Here is a 19,905-nt window from a genome sequence, read left to right as displayed (position 1 = left end):
AGCAAACAAATATATAGTGAAATATGGCAGGGTTTTTTTCATGAAATGAAACCATTTTTTAATTAATAAGGGAATAGATTTGGAGTTGTTTTGACTTTCACTGCAAGAAATGTATGCACCTTTATTTAACTATAATTTAGGAGAGTATGTAATTTTAATTACGAAGGATTTTTTTTAAATCTCTCTCTGGTGTCAATTTAACACATACATGTACTTTCAGGGGGGAAAAGGCTCCTGGAAAAAGTCTGTTCTTGAACAAAGGATAAAAAAATAAACATATTGCACCATCTAGTGGTGAAAACCCTATAAGATCGGTTAAAAATTTACTATGCCATATATTAAACAAAGTGGAATAAATACCCATACCTATTACAAAATTTTAAATATTGGACACTTTAACTAGCTTTAAAATGTTTAAAAAATATTATTTAGGGCATAAATGGAAAGATATTGTCCCACAGTGTATTCAAGGTTGCAATTCAGTCAATTGGTCATAATAAATATACAAAGTCTGAAAACACTATTTCCAGAATTTTGTTTATAACTCTGAACAGAAATTGAGTCCTCACCATTTCTATACACAACATGAACATGTTTGAAAAGATTTACTATTAAAATTCATCTCTTGAGAAAACTGCAGATAGTGGCTATTTTGTACACCAAATTGAAGTGTGCATAGTGTCTGTTTAGCAGAAGGATTAGTCTTTGACAGGTAGCATAAACGGATGATATATAGCAGTAACAGAAGAGAACAGACCACAGGAAAAGAAATGTTGCAGGTAAATGTGAAGGTCACAACAGTGAGTCACCAGTGACTCACAGAGATGAGAATTTAGAATGTATTCAGTTAAAACAACATAATCTACCTAAGAACGATAAAGAGCACTGTGATAAATATGGTACTGCTGAAGCAACTTTCTTCACTGTCACTTATAGTTTCACATCTTTCTTATAGAGTTGTTATGAAGAGCATTACCTGAACATCTGAGGTGAATGGGGCTGGTTTAAATGTCATGGAGCAATGTGATCTGGAAAGCAACAGAGGAGGAGGGGGGATTCTGTTTTTCTTGCTAGTCACAGCTTGTTTCAGATTAGAGCACAATGCATTTTGTTCAGCTTCAACCTTCTGAATTAAAGCTAATGCTTCCTATGTTGAAAAATATGAATAGAAGAGAAAATCAAGGTGAAAAACCAAACAGAAAAGAAAAATCAAAACACATTTTATATTTGCAAAATATCTCCAAAATGAATATTATAGTATGATAAAGTGTTCCACAATGCTGAGGCCCCCGCATAGTGCACCATTGGCCAGGAAGTGGGGAGGGAAGGTGGTTGAGAGCTGACTGCCCCGCTTTCCCTCTTTCTCCATTAATTTAAACCTCTTCTTGTGTTTTGGGGGCCTTTTATCCACTTTCGCTGTTTCACCCTTCCTCCCTATAGATGTAATACAGGAGCTGTGTTTTAAGGATGTTGCAGGTCTAATCTAGCGCCTGTTTGGTGATTAGGAAGGATTTTTTCACATTGGGCCAAAGTGGCAGATGTGCTGTGGGATTTTTCACCTTCCTTGCAGCAACATGGAGGCACAGTTAGGATAAAAGGAGTAGGTCTTGGAAAGTCAATAGTAGGATTTTTTTTGAAAAAATGTTTACTTACCTTCTCGTAACTGTTGTTCTTCGAGATGTGTTGCTCATATCCATTCCAGTTAGGTGTGCATGCGCTGTGTGCACAGTCGTCGGAATTTTTTTCCCCTAGCAGCACCCGTCAGGTCAGCTGTGAAGCCCCCTGGAGTCGCGCCTTCATGGCGCTCAAATATGACCCTGCCGACCCTGCGCCTCCTCAGTTCCTTCTTGCCAGCTACTCTGACAGAGGGGAAGGTGGGTGGGTTTGGAATGGATATGAGCAACACAGCTCAAAGAACAACAGCTACGAGAAGGTGAGTAACCATATTTTTTTCTTCGAGTGCTTGCTCATATCGATTCCAGATAGGTGACTACCAAGTCCTACCTTGGAGGTGGGGTCGGAGTTATGGAATGACAGACTGGAGCACTGCTCTGCTGAAGGCTGCATCATCTCTAGCATGCTGGGTTATAGTGTAATGAGCAGCAAATGTGTGCATCGAGGACCACATTGCTGCCCTGCAGATTTCTTGAATCGGCACCTGAGCCAGGAACGCTGCCGATGAGGCCTGCACCCTCGTGGAATGGGCCGTGAGAGCCAGGGTTGGAACGTTGGTTAATTCATAGCAGGTGCGGATGCAGAAGGTAATCCATGATGAGATCCTCTGCGACAAGACCGGGAGACCTTTCATACGGTCTGCTATCACCACGAATAGCTGGCTCGACTTTCGGAATGGCTTCATGTAAAAAGCAAGTGCCCATCGAACGTCCAGAGAGTGGAGCCGTTGCTCTTGGCTGGTCGCATGAGATTTAGGGTAAAAAACAGGCAGGAAAATGTCCTGGTTGGAATTAAATTGGGACACAACCTTTGGAAGGAAAGCCGGGTGAGGCCTGAGCTGCACCTTGTCCTTGAAGAAGACCATGTATGGAGGATCAGAGGTGAGGGCCTTGAGCTCTGAGACCCTTCTTGCCGAAGTAATGGCAACCAGAAAAGCAATTTTCCATGATAGATACAGGAGCGAGCAAGTTGCCAACGGTTCAAACAGTCCCATGAGTTTGGAAAGAAACAGGTTGAGGTCCCATGCAGAGCTTGGCTACTGAATCTGTGGGTACAGGCGCTCCAGGCCCTTGAGGAAGCAGCTTACCATGGGGTTGGCGAAGACGGAGTGCCCGGCCACTCCCAGGTGGAATGCAGAGATAGCTGCCAGGTGAACCTTGATCGAAGAAGACCTTGCCGCATGAGTTGCAACAGGTACTCCAGGATGACAAGAATGGGGGCCTGCAATGGTGGAGTACAGCCCTGGGAGCACCAGATTGCAAACTGCTTCCAGATAAGTGGCCCTAGTGGAGGGCTTCCTGCTACCAAGCAGAACTTCCCTGACCAATTCCAAGCACATGAGCTAAATGGGATTTAGCCATGAAGCTTCCAGGCCATGAGGTGGAGAGACTGGAGGTCTGGGTGATGAAGGTGACCGTGGTCCTGGGTAATCAGGTCTGGGAGCAGTGGTAGCATGATCGGGGTGTCTACCGAGAGGTCCAGGAGCGTGGTGTACCAGTGTTGGCGTGGCCACGCCGGAGCCACCAAGATGACCGCCACCTTCTCCCTGCAGACTTTGAGCAGGACCTTGTGTACGAGACGAAACGATGGGAACACATACATGAGATGATATCACCATGGGAGGAGGAAGGCATCCATGAGGGAGCCCTGGCTGTGGCTCCGGAAGGAGCAGAACCTCGGGCACTTCCTGTTGCTCTGAGTGGCGAGGAGCTCAATATGGGGAGTTCTCCACCTCTGGAAGATGGTGAGGATGACATCCGGTTGGATGGACCACTCGTGGTTGCGGAACAATCTGCTGAGGTAATCCGCCATCTCGTTCTGTGATCCTGGGAGATACGTCGCCTCCAAATGGATAGAGTGGGCTTTGCAGAACTCCCACAACTGGAGGGCTTCCCAACAGAGGGGAGAGGAATGGGCTCCACCCTGCTTGTTTATGTAAAACATTGCAGTTGTGTTGTCCATCATGACTCCCACATATTGACCCCTCCAGTGGGCCTGGAAGGTCTGGCACACTAATCGAATCACTCTCCACTCCTTGATGTTGATGTGGAGTGAGACCTCGTCTTGAGACCAGAGGCCCTGTGTCTGAAGGTCCCCCAGGTGCACGCCCCACCCCAGCACCGACACGTCCGTTACCAGGGACAGGGAGGTCTGAGGAAGGGGACTCCCTTGCACACATCTTGTTGGTTGAGCCACCAGCCCAGGGACTAGAGGACGTGACCCAGAAGAGTGACTACAGAGTCCAGACTGTTGTGTCCCGGGCAGTATGCTGACATGAGCCCAATCTGGAGAGGTCTGAGATGCATCCTGGCATGCTGAACCACGTATGTACAAGATGCCATGTGACCGAGTAATCTCAGGCCGGCCCTTGCTGTGGTGGTAGGGTACTGTCTGAGACCTTGTATGGCGCCCGAGATCGTTAGAAAATGGGTCTCCGGCAGGAATGCTCTGGCACAACCCAAATCCAGTACTGCCCTGATAAACCCTATCCTTTGTGTTGGTATCAGGGTTGACTTGCTCTCATTGAGAAGAAGGCCCAACCTGTTGAATATGGATCTCACAATACGTATCTGCACTTCTACCTGGTCCCTGAAGCGCCCCCGCAGCAGTCAGTCATCAAGGTACTAATACACCTGCACCTGCCTCTGGCGAAGGAAGGCGGCAATCACCAACATGCACTTGGCGAACACCCAAGGGGCTGTGGACAGGCTGAAGGGGAGAATCGTAAACTGGAAGTGGTTGTGACTGACCACAAACCTGAGGTATCGTCTGTGAGCAGGACGTACGGATATTTGAAAGTACGCGTCCTTGAGATCGAGGGCAGCGTACTAGTCTCCCAGATCCAGAGAGGGGATGACGAGTTCAGGGAGACCATGCGGAACTTCAGCTTCACCATGAATCTGCTGAGGCCCCGCAGATCTAGAATGAGTCTGAGACCCGCCTTTGGCTTTGGAAATTAGGAAATAACAGGAGTAGAATCCCTTGCCCCTTAGCTCCTGAGGAACCTCCTCCACTGCCCCTGCGGCAAGGAGCGTTTGCATCTCCTGGATAAGGAGTTGCTTGTGAGAAAGGTCCCTGAAGAGGGACAGGGAAGGGGAGTGGGAGGGAGGAGAGGAGAGGAGAGGAGCAGAACTGGAGAGAATAGCCCACTTCCACCATGTGAAGAACCCAGCAGTCTGATGTTATTTGGACCAAGCATGGTAGAAGTGAGATAGACGGTTCAGAAAACAGGGTTGAGGATCCAGTCCATAGTCTGGCACACCGTCCCCGGGTGCACCTTCAAAAGGCCTGCTTGGAGCCTGAAGAGTTGCGTGCCAGGCCCTGAACTGACGAGGGCTGGGACGGCTTCCGTCTGCCATTCCTACCGCACTTCCTAGAAAAGTCCTGTCTAGGACACAGTTGGTAGGGATGTTGAGAGGGCTGTGATTTAAAATGTTTCCGCTTAGTAGCTGGGGTGTGCACCCCCGGTGACTTCAGTGTAGCCCTTGAGTCTTTTAGGCTATGCAGACTGGAGTCAGTTTGCTCCGCAAATAATCCCGCCCCATAAAAGGGCAGGTCCTGGAGGGTCTGCTGAACTTCAGGCGGCAGATCCAAGGCCTGCAGCCATGAGCTCCTCCTCATGGCCAAGCCAGAGGACAAAGTGTGCGCTGCTGAGTCCGCAGCATCCAGTGAGGCCTGTAAAAAGGTCCGTGCCACTGCCTTGCCCTCCTCAACAATAGCCCCAAACTCCTCCCTGGACTCCGAGGGTAACAGCTCCATAAATTTCAGCATGAAGTTCCAGGAGTTGAAGCTGTATCTGCTCAGGATTGCCTGCTGTTTAGCAATCCTGAGCTGTAAGCCCCCCGTGGAATAGACCTTCCTGCCAAAAAGGTCAAGTCTTTTACAGTCCTTGGACTTTGGAGTGGGTCCTTGCCGCCCATGCCTCTCACTTTCATTCACCACTGACACTACCAAGGAGCAAGGCTGTGGGTGGGTATACAAATACTCGTACCCCTCAGAGGGGACAAAGTATCTCCTTTCTACACCTTTGGCTGTGGGGGGAATGGAGGCTGGGGTCTGCCACAAGGCCTTTGAGTTGACCTGGATGGTCTTGATAAGTGGCAGGGCCACTCTGGATGGACTTTCTGGGGCCAGTACAGTCAACCATTGGGTCCTCTTATTCCGCCACCTCCTCGGCCAGTAGGCCCATATTGTGCGCCACCCTGCGCAGCAGGTACTGGCGGGCACGACTGTCTATGGGCGGTAGCCCTAAAGTAAAAGTCCCTGCCATTGCCTTGTCTGGAGAGGACGACAAGGAAGCAAGCGGGCGAACAGGATCATCCTGGACCTCCTGGTCCATTGGGACCTTCTGCCCAGCCTCCTGTTCCAAGTCAATTATCCCCGGATCCGCTGTAGGAGCAGGGGGCGGCTCCAGGGGAGGCACAGAGGCCGGAGTCCCAACTCAGCACCCCTGGGGGCAGGGCAGCTGGCTGAGGCTGCTGGCAACTCGGTCTCGGATACCACCGACCAGGAGCCCTTGGACAAGGTACCCTGGGTCTGATGATATGCCCACAGGTTCCAAAAGGGCCACTGTGCCAGGCCCTGCCATTGCGCCAGCCATGGCATTGTGCCCACATTGGGGCATCTATGTGCTGACGGGTGCCAGTGCGAGTATCTGGATACCACCCAAGTCCGAAGATGAGGACTGGAATCTCAACGGCCATGGTGGTGCCAAGCGAAGCTGGGCTGGTGAGCGGTGCCATGAGGATGTGAAGCGGTGCTGAGATCCAGAGTGGCTCCACGAAGACAACCAGCGCCAAGACCTCGACCAGTGCTGTGATGACTTGTGCCGAGAACGGGACCTCCACTGAGTCGGGGACCTGGGCCGAGATGAGGATCGGTGCCGGTATGGTAAGCGGTGCCACAAGCCAGACCGGTGCCATGAGTCTGACTGGTGTCGCGAGTTCGAGCATCTTCGTGAGATGGATCAGTGCCAGGACTCAAAGCGGTGCCTCCTTGTTGGTGCTGGAGAGCGACGCCTTGGAGATGCAGGCGGACGCAATATTGCTGGCTTGCCTCGGGATGGTGCCACCTTTGGTGGCGCCGGAGGCTTGTTGTGGAGGGCCGGGGTCTGCGGTGCCGTCATGGCAATAAGGTCCCTTGTGGCGTCAGAGGTGTCTGGGGTGGATGGTAGCCCCACCTCTTCCACCACATGGCTTGGGGAGTCCAACGGCACTGAACTCAACCGTCCCCTTTCTGGGACCGAAGTTGACGGTGCCAGCTCCAAAGCTCTCTGCGCCAGGTGCTCCTCCCTGGGATGCGCACCATTGGTCAACTCCAAAGGAGTGGGACTCGAAGGCAGTCCACTCCTACCCTGCTTCCTGTGCTGCTTCTGTGGTGCCGGGAAATGGGACCGGTGCTGGACAGTTCCCACCGACTTCGGCACTGGGGAGCAGCGGTGCCGCGCGTCTCTGTGCCAGAGTCCTTCTGCGGTGCCGCTTCTGCCATGGATGCCGGAGCGCGTCACACCAATGAACTTGGTGCCAGATCTTGCCGTGCCAAGGCGGATTGCGGTCTCAGAGCTGCCTCCATAACTACAACTAACACTAAAGCTACAGCAAACTGAAAGGCTAGGAGAACGAGAGGAGAACTTGCAAAGCAAGCCACCGCAGTTCCAACGACCGTCACTGGCGCTGGGTCGGCAGGGTCATATATTGAGCGCCATGGAGGCGCCACTCCTGGGGACTTCACAGCTGACCCGATGGGTGCTGCTAGGGGAAAAAACTTTCTGAAGACTGTGCATGCAGCGCCTGTACACCTAACTGAAATCGATATAAGCAAGCACTTGAAGAACGTTTGGTTTGTTGCAACATGCAGCCAGTGTCCAGTGCAGAAGAAGACTAAAGCTAGCTCCCAGAATAAAAGAAATACTGATTTTGCTGGTGAAACTTGTTCCTCTGGGAGGAGGAATAACCTGAATTCTTCACAGACTGAGGTCCCCCTTTGGTACCCTCTACCCCCATAGAAATTTTAATTTATTTAATTTAGAAGGGCGGACAAGAGGTTTCAGAAGTGAGATGAGTCCAAGGGTAGGCTAAGGAGGGTCTAACCCAAGATTTTGGTTAAATCAAGGGAATCCTATAACCCAGAAGTTCTCAAACTGTGGGTCGGGACCCCAAAGTGGGTCGCAACCCTATTTTAATGGTGTTGCCAGAGCTGGCTTAGACTTGCTGGGGTGCAGGACCAAAGCAAAAGACCCACCGCCCACGGCCCAAGCCCCACCGCCCAGGGCCCAAGCTGAAGCCTGAGGACTTTAGCCCTGGGTGGCGGGGCTCAGGTTATAGGCCTCTTGCCCGGGGCGGAAGCCCTTAGGCTTTGGCCCCCCATGCAGCGGAGCTCAGGTGGGTTCAGGCTTCAGTCCCCCATCCTGGGATGGTGTAGTAGTTTTTATTGTCAGAAGGGGGTCGCAGTGCAATGAAGTTTGAGAACCCCTGCGATAACCCAACACTGGACCCAGTTAAATGCCAGTACATGACAGATGGGTGAGCATATGGTGCCCCTCCCCAGTGTTAAGTTAATACAGTTGCACCCTGCCACTTAAATCTATCCTCTGTCTGATTTCAGTCACCTACATGTCCTGACCAATAAAGTTATGTTGCATCAGTGTTTTTGAGCAGCAGTATTGCTCATCCCAGGAAAGGGTGAGTTTTGGACACTAGACCAGGTTCTCTGAGAACAGGATAGGAACTCAGCATATTCGTGCTTCCATAATGACAACTATTATTAATGGTCTGAAGAGAAAAATTTCACATGCTTATTCCCTCTTTAAAATTGATAGCACTCAAATGACAAAGTGGTTTAAAATGTACTTAATTCTCAACTGCTACAAATTTAAGACATTTCTCAGTATTGAAATGTTCCTCAGAATTCAATAAAAACTGTTTTCAAAAGAGAAATAAACCCAAATGAAAATTGAAGAAAATGCTATAATACAATAACATTTGAAGATCAAGTAAAAGGCCATTAGCACAGGCATTATCACTTGAGTGACCCATATCACACACAGAGTAACATACTATTAGTGTCTCCTATATTTAGTTTTCCTAACTCTTTTCATTATAAAAGATTCTGTTGAAATCTTTTTGTGAGAAGTTTTAACACCACTTTTGTTTGCAGCAGACCTTTGAAATTCAGTAGTCAGAAAGCCCTGGGGGGGGGGGGGGGGTTCTTTGTCCCATAGAATTTTACTCAGGTTTGATTATAAATTTTTTGAAAGTTGCCATTCACCTTCTTATTTGTGCCATCAGTAAAATTTTGGCAGCTTGACAAGATAACTAAACTTGAATATTCTAATCTAAAGTTTGGTTCCGGCTGCCACAGCAGACACTGCACTAGGAATCCTGGAGCAGAGAGCCTGTCCAGGAGTGAGGATAGAGACAGCTAGTCTGGGCTGGGCTCCCCTTGGGTGCACCACATGGGAAAGGAGCATCCCCCCAACCTCCCAACGAGGAGATGACAGAAAGAGTGAGGAAGGACTTTCCCTTACAAATTTTCCATGCTGACCCAGCATATATCTGCAGTGGCCTATCAGACTATCTGGGAGGACCATTCACACCCAACCTCTCGGTGCGGGAGGCAGGGCCGGATTAACATTTTGTGGCCCGGTGCCAAACATATTTGTGGGCCTTCTGGGGAATGAAGGGGCCAGGGGCAAGAGCACAGCGGGCAGGGTGGATTTGATTTAAATGATGAAGAATTCCTAGTCAGGAAGACTCGATTTAATCATGGTTTTCTACATAAAAGTGCATTGTTGTTGGTTGTTATAACCTTAATACATATTCTTCACAACTCAGAGATAGATGTAGGTTTCATTTTTAGAAGGTACACACTATACATTTTTAAACAGTGATTTATTTTGAAAACTTTTCAGATACTTTACAGCTGTATCAGAAAATGAATGATTGTTTGGTTATTTCATTTACCAAAGGTAATTGAGCAGATGTTTAGGAATGCATTGGGAGGTGAACTATCTCCAATTCAACATTAATTAATCATTAATATTTGGAGGATTTTCTGGCCATGCTGTATTAGGAGGAGAACATCACCAGACAGACATTTAAATTGTTTTATTTAACTAAAACAACAATGTTAAGTATTCTGGATTTTTTTCTTCAACAGCAAACATAATATTTTAACAAAAAAGCCGATGTCCCTCGCTTCTCACATTTATCTCCAGACTTCTTCTCCTTGTCCAGATCTACTCCGCCCCCAACAATCTTCTATTCATTGAACTTTTTGAAACTTTGCACTTTTAGAGAGAGGTAAGGGATTGACTCTGTGTACACAAATTTGCAGAGGGACAATAGAGTTGACGTCTGTTATTTCTCACCTCTATATATTAATTTATTTATTTAAAAACATTTTTGCTGTTAACAAGCATGTTACCTCTGGAGACACAAATCCACAGTTTGAGAACTGCAAAACTAAGCATCTTTGATGGTATCTTCTAGACTGAGCACTGAGTCCCATTGGGTAGATAGAAAGATTAACCTAAATAATCTATAGAGAAGCCTGTGGAACCCCATAAGATTGGGTCCCTAATCCATGAACTATTAGAACTCATTTACTCATACCCACTTCGTCAGAGAGTGGGTATTCACCCATGAAAGCTTATGCTCCAATACGTCTGTTAGTCTATAAGGTGCCACAGGACTCTTTGTCGCTTTTTACAGATCCAGACTAACACGGCTACCCCTCTGATACTTGACTACATGAATATATTGTCTCATACTAGAATTTAGAATTAGAATTTATAATCCCTATACCATGATGAGATATAATGTATCTTAATTAAAACTATCTTCAGATAGGTTTTTTTCCTCAAAAAGCATTTTATCAAAAAAATCCGATTTAAACAAAAAAATCCGATTTTTTTTTTTTTTAAATAATTGTTTTTTATCCACCCTGACAGTGGGGCATGGTGGGGGGGGAAGGGAGGATTGGTCCCCAGCTGGAGTGAGGCAGGGGCCAGGGCAAGAGTACAGCGGGGCATGGTGGCGGGGGGAGATTGGTTCCCAGCTGGAGCGAGGCAGGGGCCAGGGGCAAGATGAGCACAGTGGGGCATGGGGGGAGGATTAGTCCCTGCTGACTGGAGCAAGGCAGGGACTGGGGGCAAAAGCACAGCGGGGAGGGAGCTAGGGTTGGTCCCTGGAGCAAGGGAGGGGCTGGGGGTAAACTGCAAGCGCAGCAGGGCTGGAAAGGGGGTAAACAGGATTCCCCCCACCCCTGCCCACTTAGAGCGTGTACCTAACTTCTCCCTGGTTCTAGCCCATTCTCTTCGACTCTCTCTGCACTGAGCAGCCCCTGCTCCAGTGTGACAAGTGGGAATGTTCTTAATGTTTTCTCTGAATACTGTGTGGGTGCCTCAGTTTCCCCTATGCATTTCTTAAGTATCTAGGTGGTGGGATAAGGGTGTGTGATTATTGCAGAGCCCTGGGCAGGTGTGATGCTGTCTGCACAGATAATGGCTGACAGGGATGCAGGGTCTGGCCAGGAGTTAGGGTGAAGGAGGGGGCTCAGGGTTGGGGCAGGAAGTTGGGGTATGGAGAGCTTACCTGGGGCAGCTCCTGTTTGGTGCAAGAGGTGCAGGTGGGAATGTGGGTGTGTGTGCAGGAACTCCTGTTTGGTGCTCAGGGTGGGGGTTGGGATGTGGGGGGGGTGCAGGAGTCAGGGCTAGGGTCATGTGTGTGTGAGGGGGATGCAGGAGTCAGGGCAGAGGGCTGGGGGTGTGGGCTGGGGTCGTGGGGGTGCTCCCAGCCCCCTGCCCTGAGCGGGTCACGGCAGGAGCCTGGGGGGTTATGCCCCGATTCCACCCCCTTCCCGAAGGCCCCGCCCCCGCCTCTTCTCCGCCTCCTCCCCGAGCGGCAAGCACGCTGTGGCCCCGCTCTTCCCCTTCCCTCGCACCGGCAAACAGCTGTTTGGTGGCGGGGGAAGCGCTGGGAGGGGGTGTGACGTTGTGCAGTCTATATGGTTTTATAAAAATATAAGTGAATATAATGTAACTGGGATATGCTTCATGCAAAAGGTCTCCTGTAAGGTATCATTACAAAGCTCATAATCTACTGAGTGTGATCATCCTATTTGTAGAAATGTACCACTCTTGTATCTAAAACTAGAAATATAAAACATAACTCTGAGGGCCTATTGTAATTATGTAAAGAGTGGGCCATTAAGGATGGTTTGGAATCTTGATGACTCCCATTGTCTGCAGATGGCTGTATTTACCTGTGAGTCTTCCTGTATATGTGTGTGCTGGCAAGTGAGTAATGAAGTCTTGCAGTGACATGTGATCATGTCACCTGAACTGGAATCCATCTTTAACCTGGTGCTTTTCCAGTGAGGGGGGGTGGAAACTCAGAGGGACAAAGGGTTCCCGCCTTATGCAAAAGATATATAAAGGGGTGGAAGAGAACGGAGGGGAGAGGAGCCATCATGGAGAATCCCCTAGATAACACCTAAGCTGGAACAAGAGCTGTACCAGGGGAAAGAATTGTGCCCAGGCCTGGAAGGTGTCCAGTCTGAGAAAAACTTACTGAAGCATCTCTGAGGGTGAGATTATCTGTATTTAGTTTGATTAGGCATAGATTTGCGCATTTTATTTTATTTTGCTTGTGACTTACTTTGTTCTGTCTGTTACTACTTTGAACCACTTAAATCCTACTGTCTGTATTTAATAAAATCACTTTTATTTAGTAATTTACTCAGAGTATGTATTAATACCTGGGGGAGCAAACAACTGTGCATATCTCTCTATCTGTGTTATAGAGGGCGAACAATTTATGAGTTTGCCCTGCATAAGCTTTATGCAGGGTAAAACGGATTTATTTGGGTTTAGACCCCATTGGGAATTGGGCATCTGAGTGCTAAAGACAAGCACACTCCTGTGAGCTGTTTTTGGGTAAACTTGCAGCTTTGGGACACGTGATTCAGACCCTGGGTCTGTGTTGGAGCCAGACTGGAGTGTCTCGCTCAGCAAGACAGGGTGCTGGGGTCCTGAGCTGGCAGGGAAAACAGAAGCAGTAGTCTTGGCACATCAGGTGGCAGCTCCCAAGGGGGTTTCTGTGATCCAACCCGTCACACCACCCCCTTCCCGAAGGCCCCGCCCCCGCCTCTTCTCCGCCTCCTCCCCGAGCGGCAAGCACGCTGTGGCCCCGCTCTTCCCCTTCCCTCGCACCGGCAAACAGCTGTTTGGTGGCGGGAGAAGCGCTGGGAGGGGGAGGGGCAGGAACGCGGCACGCTCCGCAGAAGAGGCGGGGGCCGGGGGAGCTGGCTGCTGGCGGAGACTGCCCTGCAGCAGGAGCCGGCAGGACCAAGCTTCTGCCCACTATCCCTGCAGGAGAGAGCGGGGGGCGGAGAAGAGTGGGCTGGGCTGGGCCGGGGGCTGCGTGGGCCCAGCGCCATGGCGCCAGTGGCACCGTGGTAAACCCCATACTGGCAGGAGGGAGATGACAGAGAGGGCTCAGTCTCCCTTCCACCACCACCACCCCCAATCTCAGCACGTGGCCCATATAACAGGGTGGCTTGTCCCATGAGCCAGAGAGCCTGAGGCTAAAACAACCCTAAATACAGGATGAGCCCAACCTGAGAGTGCTCTAGTGTTTCCCCTATAAAGAGCAGCTGAAAGCTACAGTGAAGAGGCAAAGTTCAAGAAGTTGAAAGGAGTGAGAAAGGCTCCTACAGGGAAGACCCTGATACCAGAAAAGTGGAATAGTAAGAACCAAGAGGCTGAACTCCAGCCAAATAAAGCCTGGGAGTGACTGTTATAGGACCCAGCTCTGGGAAGGAGGGTTGGGAATCTCTGCTTAAGAGGAGAGAGACTTTGAATGGGGTTGGGGCCTGGATGGCCAATGTGTACCCAGAGGACTAAATACATTGGACCCCTAGAAAGGTAGTAATTTAATTATCTTTGGACTGAGTGCAGGGAAACAATGACCTCTGGCCACGAGTGGGTGCTCAGGAAATAGACAGCCCAGCCCAGTTACACCCCAGCAGCCAGCCCACTTCCCCACCCACCCACATGCACCAGCTTTCTCCTTCTGCTAGCTAGGAGGTTGCACAGGCAACCTTAATTCTTGCATTCCTAACTCTTGAGTACCTAACTTGCAAATCTAAGTAACATTCTTTTTACCTACCTTTTTGGTGTGTGATAGATACACAGGAAGAGAAAAGAATATATAATAGTGTGGTATCAAATAAAGTCTTTACCAGCGTTTGCTTGGGATGGCCACGTTACTCAAAAATGGTGGAACTACAGGTCCTCATGGCCAAGTTGCTGCTAAATCTTCATATCACCGCACCCCATTTTGTATTCTGCCATATACCACATATTTTACAGAAAAAATAGTTTAAAATATTTCTAGAGTGTTTTAAAAATCTTATTAGGACCACTTTTTGTATTCTTTTATCTGTAAAGCCAGGTTTTTTTGTTACCATGGTCCAACAGTCTGGGACTGAAAGGATGAGAAAAATAACTAATATTTTAGAAACTTCTAAAAATGACAGAAAATATATTTTCTAATATAGTCACAAGTTTTAGAGTCCAATATCTTCCTGCTCCAGGGCTAGAAACAAGTACTGTATTTCACTGACAGAGAGGATTCTAATGGATAGGAATTGGGGCAAAGGCCATTGCAGTCAATGGAAAGATTCCCAATGACTTCAATGGGCTCTGGATGCGGCATGCAATGCACTCACCCCTATGAGTTGAAAAATACCAAGCCTTACACCTGTCATTGATCCAGGACTGAACATACCTCATCTTGAATCTCCACCCAATGGAGTTTTAGGAGAAAATCCTACATTTGGGACAAGAAAGATTTGGGGAGATCTGCAGAGCTGGCTCAGAGCTGCAGGATTTGTGCCTGGAGGACTTGGCCTCCAGACAATCCATGATATTTAGGGATGAAACAAATGCCCATTTCAAAAACACTTCTTTCCCTTTCCTTCTACTCCTCCCTCCATCCCACCTCATGGAATGCTTCAGGGAAAATTCTGCAACAGGGTTTTAATGTTGACTTCAAGTTCACCAGATCCCTTCCTTTTGGGTGTTTTTGCAGAAAGAAATAATCCAGTCCTCAGTTACATGGAATGTGAAAAACTGATATTTTAAAGGGTATTTCAGAAATTTCACAATAAAAATCATTTATATTACCTCAAGGAGGTGCTTTTGGGAAGAACTGGCTGATCCTTTAGGGAACATCAATACAGCCTTTTGCATCAGGAAGATAGCTTTGGATAACTTATTCTTTTTAATTTTATTCATTATATCTGATTCTGTAAAACAGATATATTGTTAAACAAGTGATATAAGAAGAATTCTCAAATATTTACACATTTTATAGCAATAATACACTAAGCTTTTTAATCAATACATTAATATGCATTACCTGTGAAGAGATGAAGGCAATTTACATCTTTCCCAGGAGACTTAGTAGCCTTGAGATTTTTGCCATCCATTTGAACACCTATATGGAAAGAAAACACTTCATCATCTTGCTCATTATGATGTCCCTGTTGAAGAGTACTGTAAGAGGGTTTATAGGTAGTTCTGTGTCTGAATTCCTACTCTGATAATAGCTGCTCCTCTAAATATTCCATCCCCCTATCCCTGCCATCCTTAGGAGCACTTCTAGCTCATGGGGAAAGAGGGATCTTATGTTATCTAGTGTGACAAAGTCAGTCCTGAAAGATATAAGACTGTGGTCAGGGCTGTCCTTAGGATTTATGAGGCCCTATGCAGTATTATTAAACTGGTGCCCTATGCTCAACTGAAGGCGATCTCCAGCCAGCGCTGCTGACCCCAGTGTGTTGAGGGGGCACAGCCACCACCCCCACCTGCGAACCCCCAGAACCTCCCCATTGCTGACATACACCAAGCTTCATGTGTGACAATGGCTCAAGGCAGGCTTCACGCTGTCACATGGGGGCTGCATCTTGCCAGAGCCCACGGCCCTCCTGCATCCCCTAGCCACTCCTGGCTCACCACAAGCATTTTGACAGGAAGTACCAAGAAGTAACAACAACAACAACAACAACAATACAAGTGTGTGTGTGTGTGTGTGTGTATATATATGAGAGAGAGAGCCAGTGCATGTGAGAGAGCCAGAGAGAGAGCCAGTGTGTGTGTGTGTATATGACTGTGTGTTGGGGCTCTGTGTGACAGAGTGTGTGTTGGGGACAATCTGTATTGGGGGACTGTGACCCATGAGAGCCAGTCTGTGTGAGTGTGAGTGTGTGGAAAGTGTGAGAGACAGATTAACTAGAGATACCTGAGGCCAATTAAGGGCTGCTAGTGACCTTTAAAAACTCTTCTGGTGAAAGAGGGGAGCCAGCGTATTACGGTAACAGCCCAGAGAGGGGAAAGGGAAAAATATTTCTGTTTGTGTTGGGAGTTTGGGTTTTTTCCCGTTTTGCTTAAGAGAACTTCTTGGGCCTAGCCTGCAGCCAACCATGTAAATAAGGAAAAATAAAACCACAGTGAAGAGAAAACCCCTCCAGAGTCAGACTGATTTACTCCAGGCCCCTACACTGTCCAAGGGAGAAACACTGAGGCCGACAAGGTGAAGGAGGTACCCTACCACACTAGGATTTCATGGGAAATCCCGAAGTGCAAGATTTATAGTGTCTTTTAAATATTCAAAAATGGACTAAGCAAAGTGGTTCTTTGGGGCCTTCTATACCAGAGTGGGAGAACAGGTTGTTTGCTAACATCGAGTAGATAAGGATAAATTGGTAGCATAGAAATTGAGACTACAAATAGTATAAAATAAATTATTCAAATCTACTTTGAGAGAGAGAGTATACTACAGATGATCCATCTACAGAGCTTCTTCCTTCTTTTCTTTTAATGAAATTACAGCAATTTGCAATACAATTGAAATCATGTAACTCATTGTCTAGGAGCCAAATCCTGGAGTCCTTGTTAAGGTTTAATTCCCACTGATGTAACTGAGTACAGATTAAAGACTGCAGGATATTGTTTGATAAACAGACGTTAATCTCAACATGTTATTTCTGATTGTGTGTGAAATATAAACTGCCCCAAATTTGCTGCATTTTACAAGCATTGATAAACTTTTATGACTTAAATATCATTACAAAAATATACTAACGCACAGATTAATCCAACTGTGAAAGTTACTTAGCTTTATTAAACCTTACCTTGTTTCATGTTAAGAAGTTTCACAGCGACTCTGTGTTGAGCTTGAATAAGCTCCAAGTGTAAATCCATCACAAAATTGTTTCCTGGGGCTGGCTTATCATTACCATATGCTGAAGAAGCATTCAGATTTTGGCCATTTGAATTCTTCTGATTAAAAGGAAGCATTAATTAAACAAATACTGATTTAAAATAAGCTGTTTTAATATATTTATTTTGAAATTACTAATAAGAAATTACTAATTCAGTATGTTGAGGAAGTTTCAGCAATTTGCCATAACTATATAGATCACAAATATTCAGAAATTCATTCTCTTTACAATAGTCAAAAGCATAATCAATAGTAAAGTATAATACACAGACACAGGTAAGAAATATAACAAGGATTTCTGAATCTTACAATCAGAAGTCATAAAAATACACTCAAATGAACTATCTACATCAAAAACGAAATAGTTCTATCCGTTGTCAACTACCCTACAATAGGTTATGGAAATAATAGATGCTGTTCACATCAGGGAAATGATCGTTTTCAACATGCCTTTTATGTAGGATGGGTGGAGATGATGTGTTTTACAATGTGTATGAGCCAAATCTGCTGGAGGAAAAATTTAATCAGAAAAACGTGAATGATAATTTGGAATCATTTAAGAACTTACTAGATGCCCAGAAAGCCACAATTGAGGAAGAATGCAATGCTGGTTAAAAAAACTGAGCTGGTTTAGAGTAGAAGTGAAGGCAGCTATAAATAAATAAATACATAAATAAATATAAACAAATGGAGGAAGGGGGAAGTGGATAGTAATGAATACAAATCAGAAGCTAAGAACTGTGGAAAATTGTTAAGGGAAGCAAAGAGACATAAGGAGAAATCTGTGGCCAGCAGAGTTAAGGACAACAGGATTTTTTTAAAATGTATTAGGAATTAAAAGAATCCTAACAATGGCATTGATCCATTACTAGGTGGAAATGGTACAATTATCAATAATAATGCAGAAAAGGCAGAGTGTTCAATAAATATTTCTGTTCTGAATTTGGGGAAAACAAATTATATAGTTTCTACATAAGGTGATGATAACACTCTTTTCATTCCATAGTATCTCTGGAGGACGTTAAGCAGAAGCTTCTAAAGTCAAATTTTTTAAACCAGCAGGTCCAAATAACTTGTATCCAAGACTTTTAAAAGAGCTGGCTGAGGAGCTCGCTGGACCATTAACGTTGATTTTAAATAAGTCTTGGAGCACTGGGGAAGTTCCAGAAGAATGGAACAAAGCTAATGTTGTGCCAATTTTTAAAAAAAGGTAAATGGGATGCCCTGGGTAATTATAGGTCTGTCAGCCTGACATAGATCCCAGGCAAGATAATGGAATGGCTGAGACAAGACTTTATTAATTAATTAATTATTAATCAAGAAGAATTCCATGGGTTTATGGAAAACAGATCCTGTCAAACTAGATATCTTTTTTTATGAGATTACAAGTTTGGTTGAGAAAAGTAATAGTATTGACATAATAGACTTCTGTAAGGTGTTTGATTTGGTACTGCACAACATTTTGATTAAAAAATTAAAACGATATAAAATGAACATGGCACACATTAAATGGATTAAAAACTGGCGAACTAATAGGTCTCAAAATGTAATTGTAAACAGTGAATCATCATCGAGCTTGTGTGTTTCCAGTGGAGTCCTGCAGGGATTGGTTTTTAGCCCTATGCAATTTAAACATTTTATCAATGATCTGGAAGAAAACATAAAATCATCACTGTTAAAGTTTGCAGTTGACACAAAAATTGAGGGGAGTGATAAATAATGAAGAAGACAGGTCCCTGATTCTGAGCAATGTGCATCACTTGGTAAACTGGGCACAAGCAAACAATATGATTTTTAATATGCCCAAATGTAAATATATACATCTAGGAACAAAGCATGTAGGCCATACTTATACAGTGGGGGACTCTATCCTGGGAAACAGTGTCTCTGAAAAAAATCAGGGGATTGTGATGGATAATCAGCTGAACATAAGCTCCTAATGTGATAATGTGACTAGATGAGCTAATGCGATCCAGGGATTCATAAACAGGGGAAACTCAAATAGGAGTAGAGAGATAATTGTACCTCTATATTTGGCACTGGTAGGACTACATCTGGAATACTGTGTCCAGTTCTGGTGTCCACAATTCAAAAAGGATGTTAATAAATTGGAGAGGGTTCAGAGAAGAGTCATGAGAATGAGTCCAGTGATGGACTCAAGGAGTTCAATCTATTTAGCTTAACAAAGAGAAGCTTAAGGGGTGACTTGATTACAGTCTATAAGTATCTAAAGGGGAACAAATATTTAATAATGGACTCTTCAATCTAGTGGAGAAAGGTATAACATGATCCAATGGCTGGAAGTTAAAGACACATTAAGACTGGAAATAAGGTGTAAATTTTTAACAGTGGATTAACCATTAATTAACCATTGGGACAATTTACCAAGGGTCATGATAGATTCTCCATCACTGACAATTTTTAAATCAAGATGGGATGTTCTTCTAAAAGATCTGCTCTAGGAATTATTTTGGGGAAGTTCTATGGTCTGTCTTATACAGGAGGTCAGACTAGTCCAGTGCTGGGCAACCTGCAGGCCATGGCCCATCAGGGTAATCTGCTGGCGGGCCACAAAACAGTTTGTTTACATTGACCATCCGCAGGCATGACCGTCCACAGCTCCCAGTAGCCGTGGTTCGCTGTTCCCGGCCAATGGAAGCTGTGGGAAGCGGCAGCCAGCACGTCCCTGCGACCCGCGCCGCTGCCCGCAGCTCCCATTGGCCAGGAATGGCGAACCGTGGCCACTGGGAGCTGCAGGCGGCCGTGCCTACAGATGGTCAATGTAAACAAACTGTCTCGCGGCCCACCAGCAGATTACCCTGACTGGCCGCAGGTTGCCCACCACTGGACTAGATGATCACAATGGTTCCTTCTGGCCTTGGAATCTATGAATCTGTGAAATGGGTGCCACAATTTCCAAGTGTAAACACAGCCTGGGTTTCTA

General features: G+C 46.2%; 1 protein-coding gene across 1 annotated transcript in view; it reads right to left on the bottom strand.

The window, feature by feature from the left end:
- CFAP54 (cilia and flagella associated protein 54) overlaps positions 1-19,905 on the bottom strand; it is a 199,539-nt gene that overhangs the window by 141,207 nt on the left and 38,427 nt on the right. Inside the window, exons 16-19 of the mRNA XM_026649001.1 lie at positions 16,873-17,020; positions 15,099-15,176; positions 14,864-14,985; positions 977-1,147 (exon numbers count right to left, since the gene is read on the bottom strand). Coding sequence (XP_026504786.1) covers positions 977-1,147; positions 14,864-14,985; positions 15,099-15,176; positions 16,873-17,020 — 519 coding nt within the window. The remainder of the gene's footprint in view (positions 1-976; positions 1,148-14,863; positions 14,986-15,098; positions 15,177-16,872; positions 17,021-19,905) is intronic.

The sequence above is a fragment of the Terrapene carolina genome, unplaced genomic scaffold (genome assembly GCF_002925995.2).
Source record: "Terrapene carolina triunguis isolate 2854851 unplaced genomic scaffold, T_m_triunguis-2.0 Scaffold68, whole genome shotgun sequence".
In the NCBI taxonomy this organism is placed as follows: Eukaryota; Metazoa; Chordata; order Testudines; family Emydidae; genus Terrapene; species Terrapene triunguis.
Note: the sequence above shows the minus strand (reverse complement) of the source record. Positions and strands in the feature narration are given on the sequence as shown.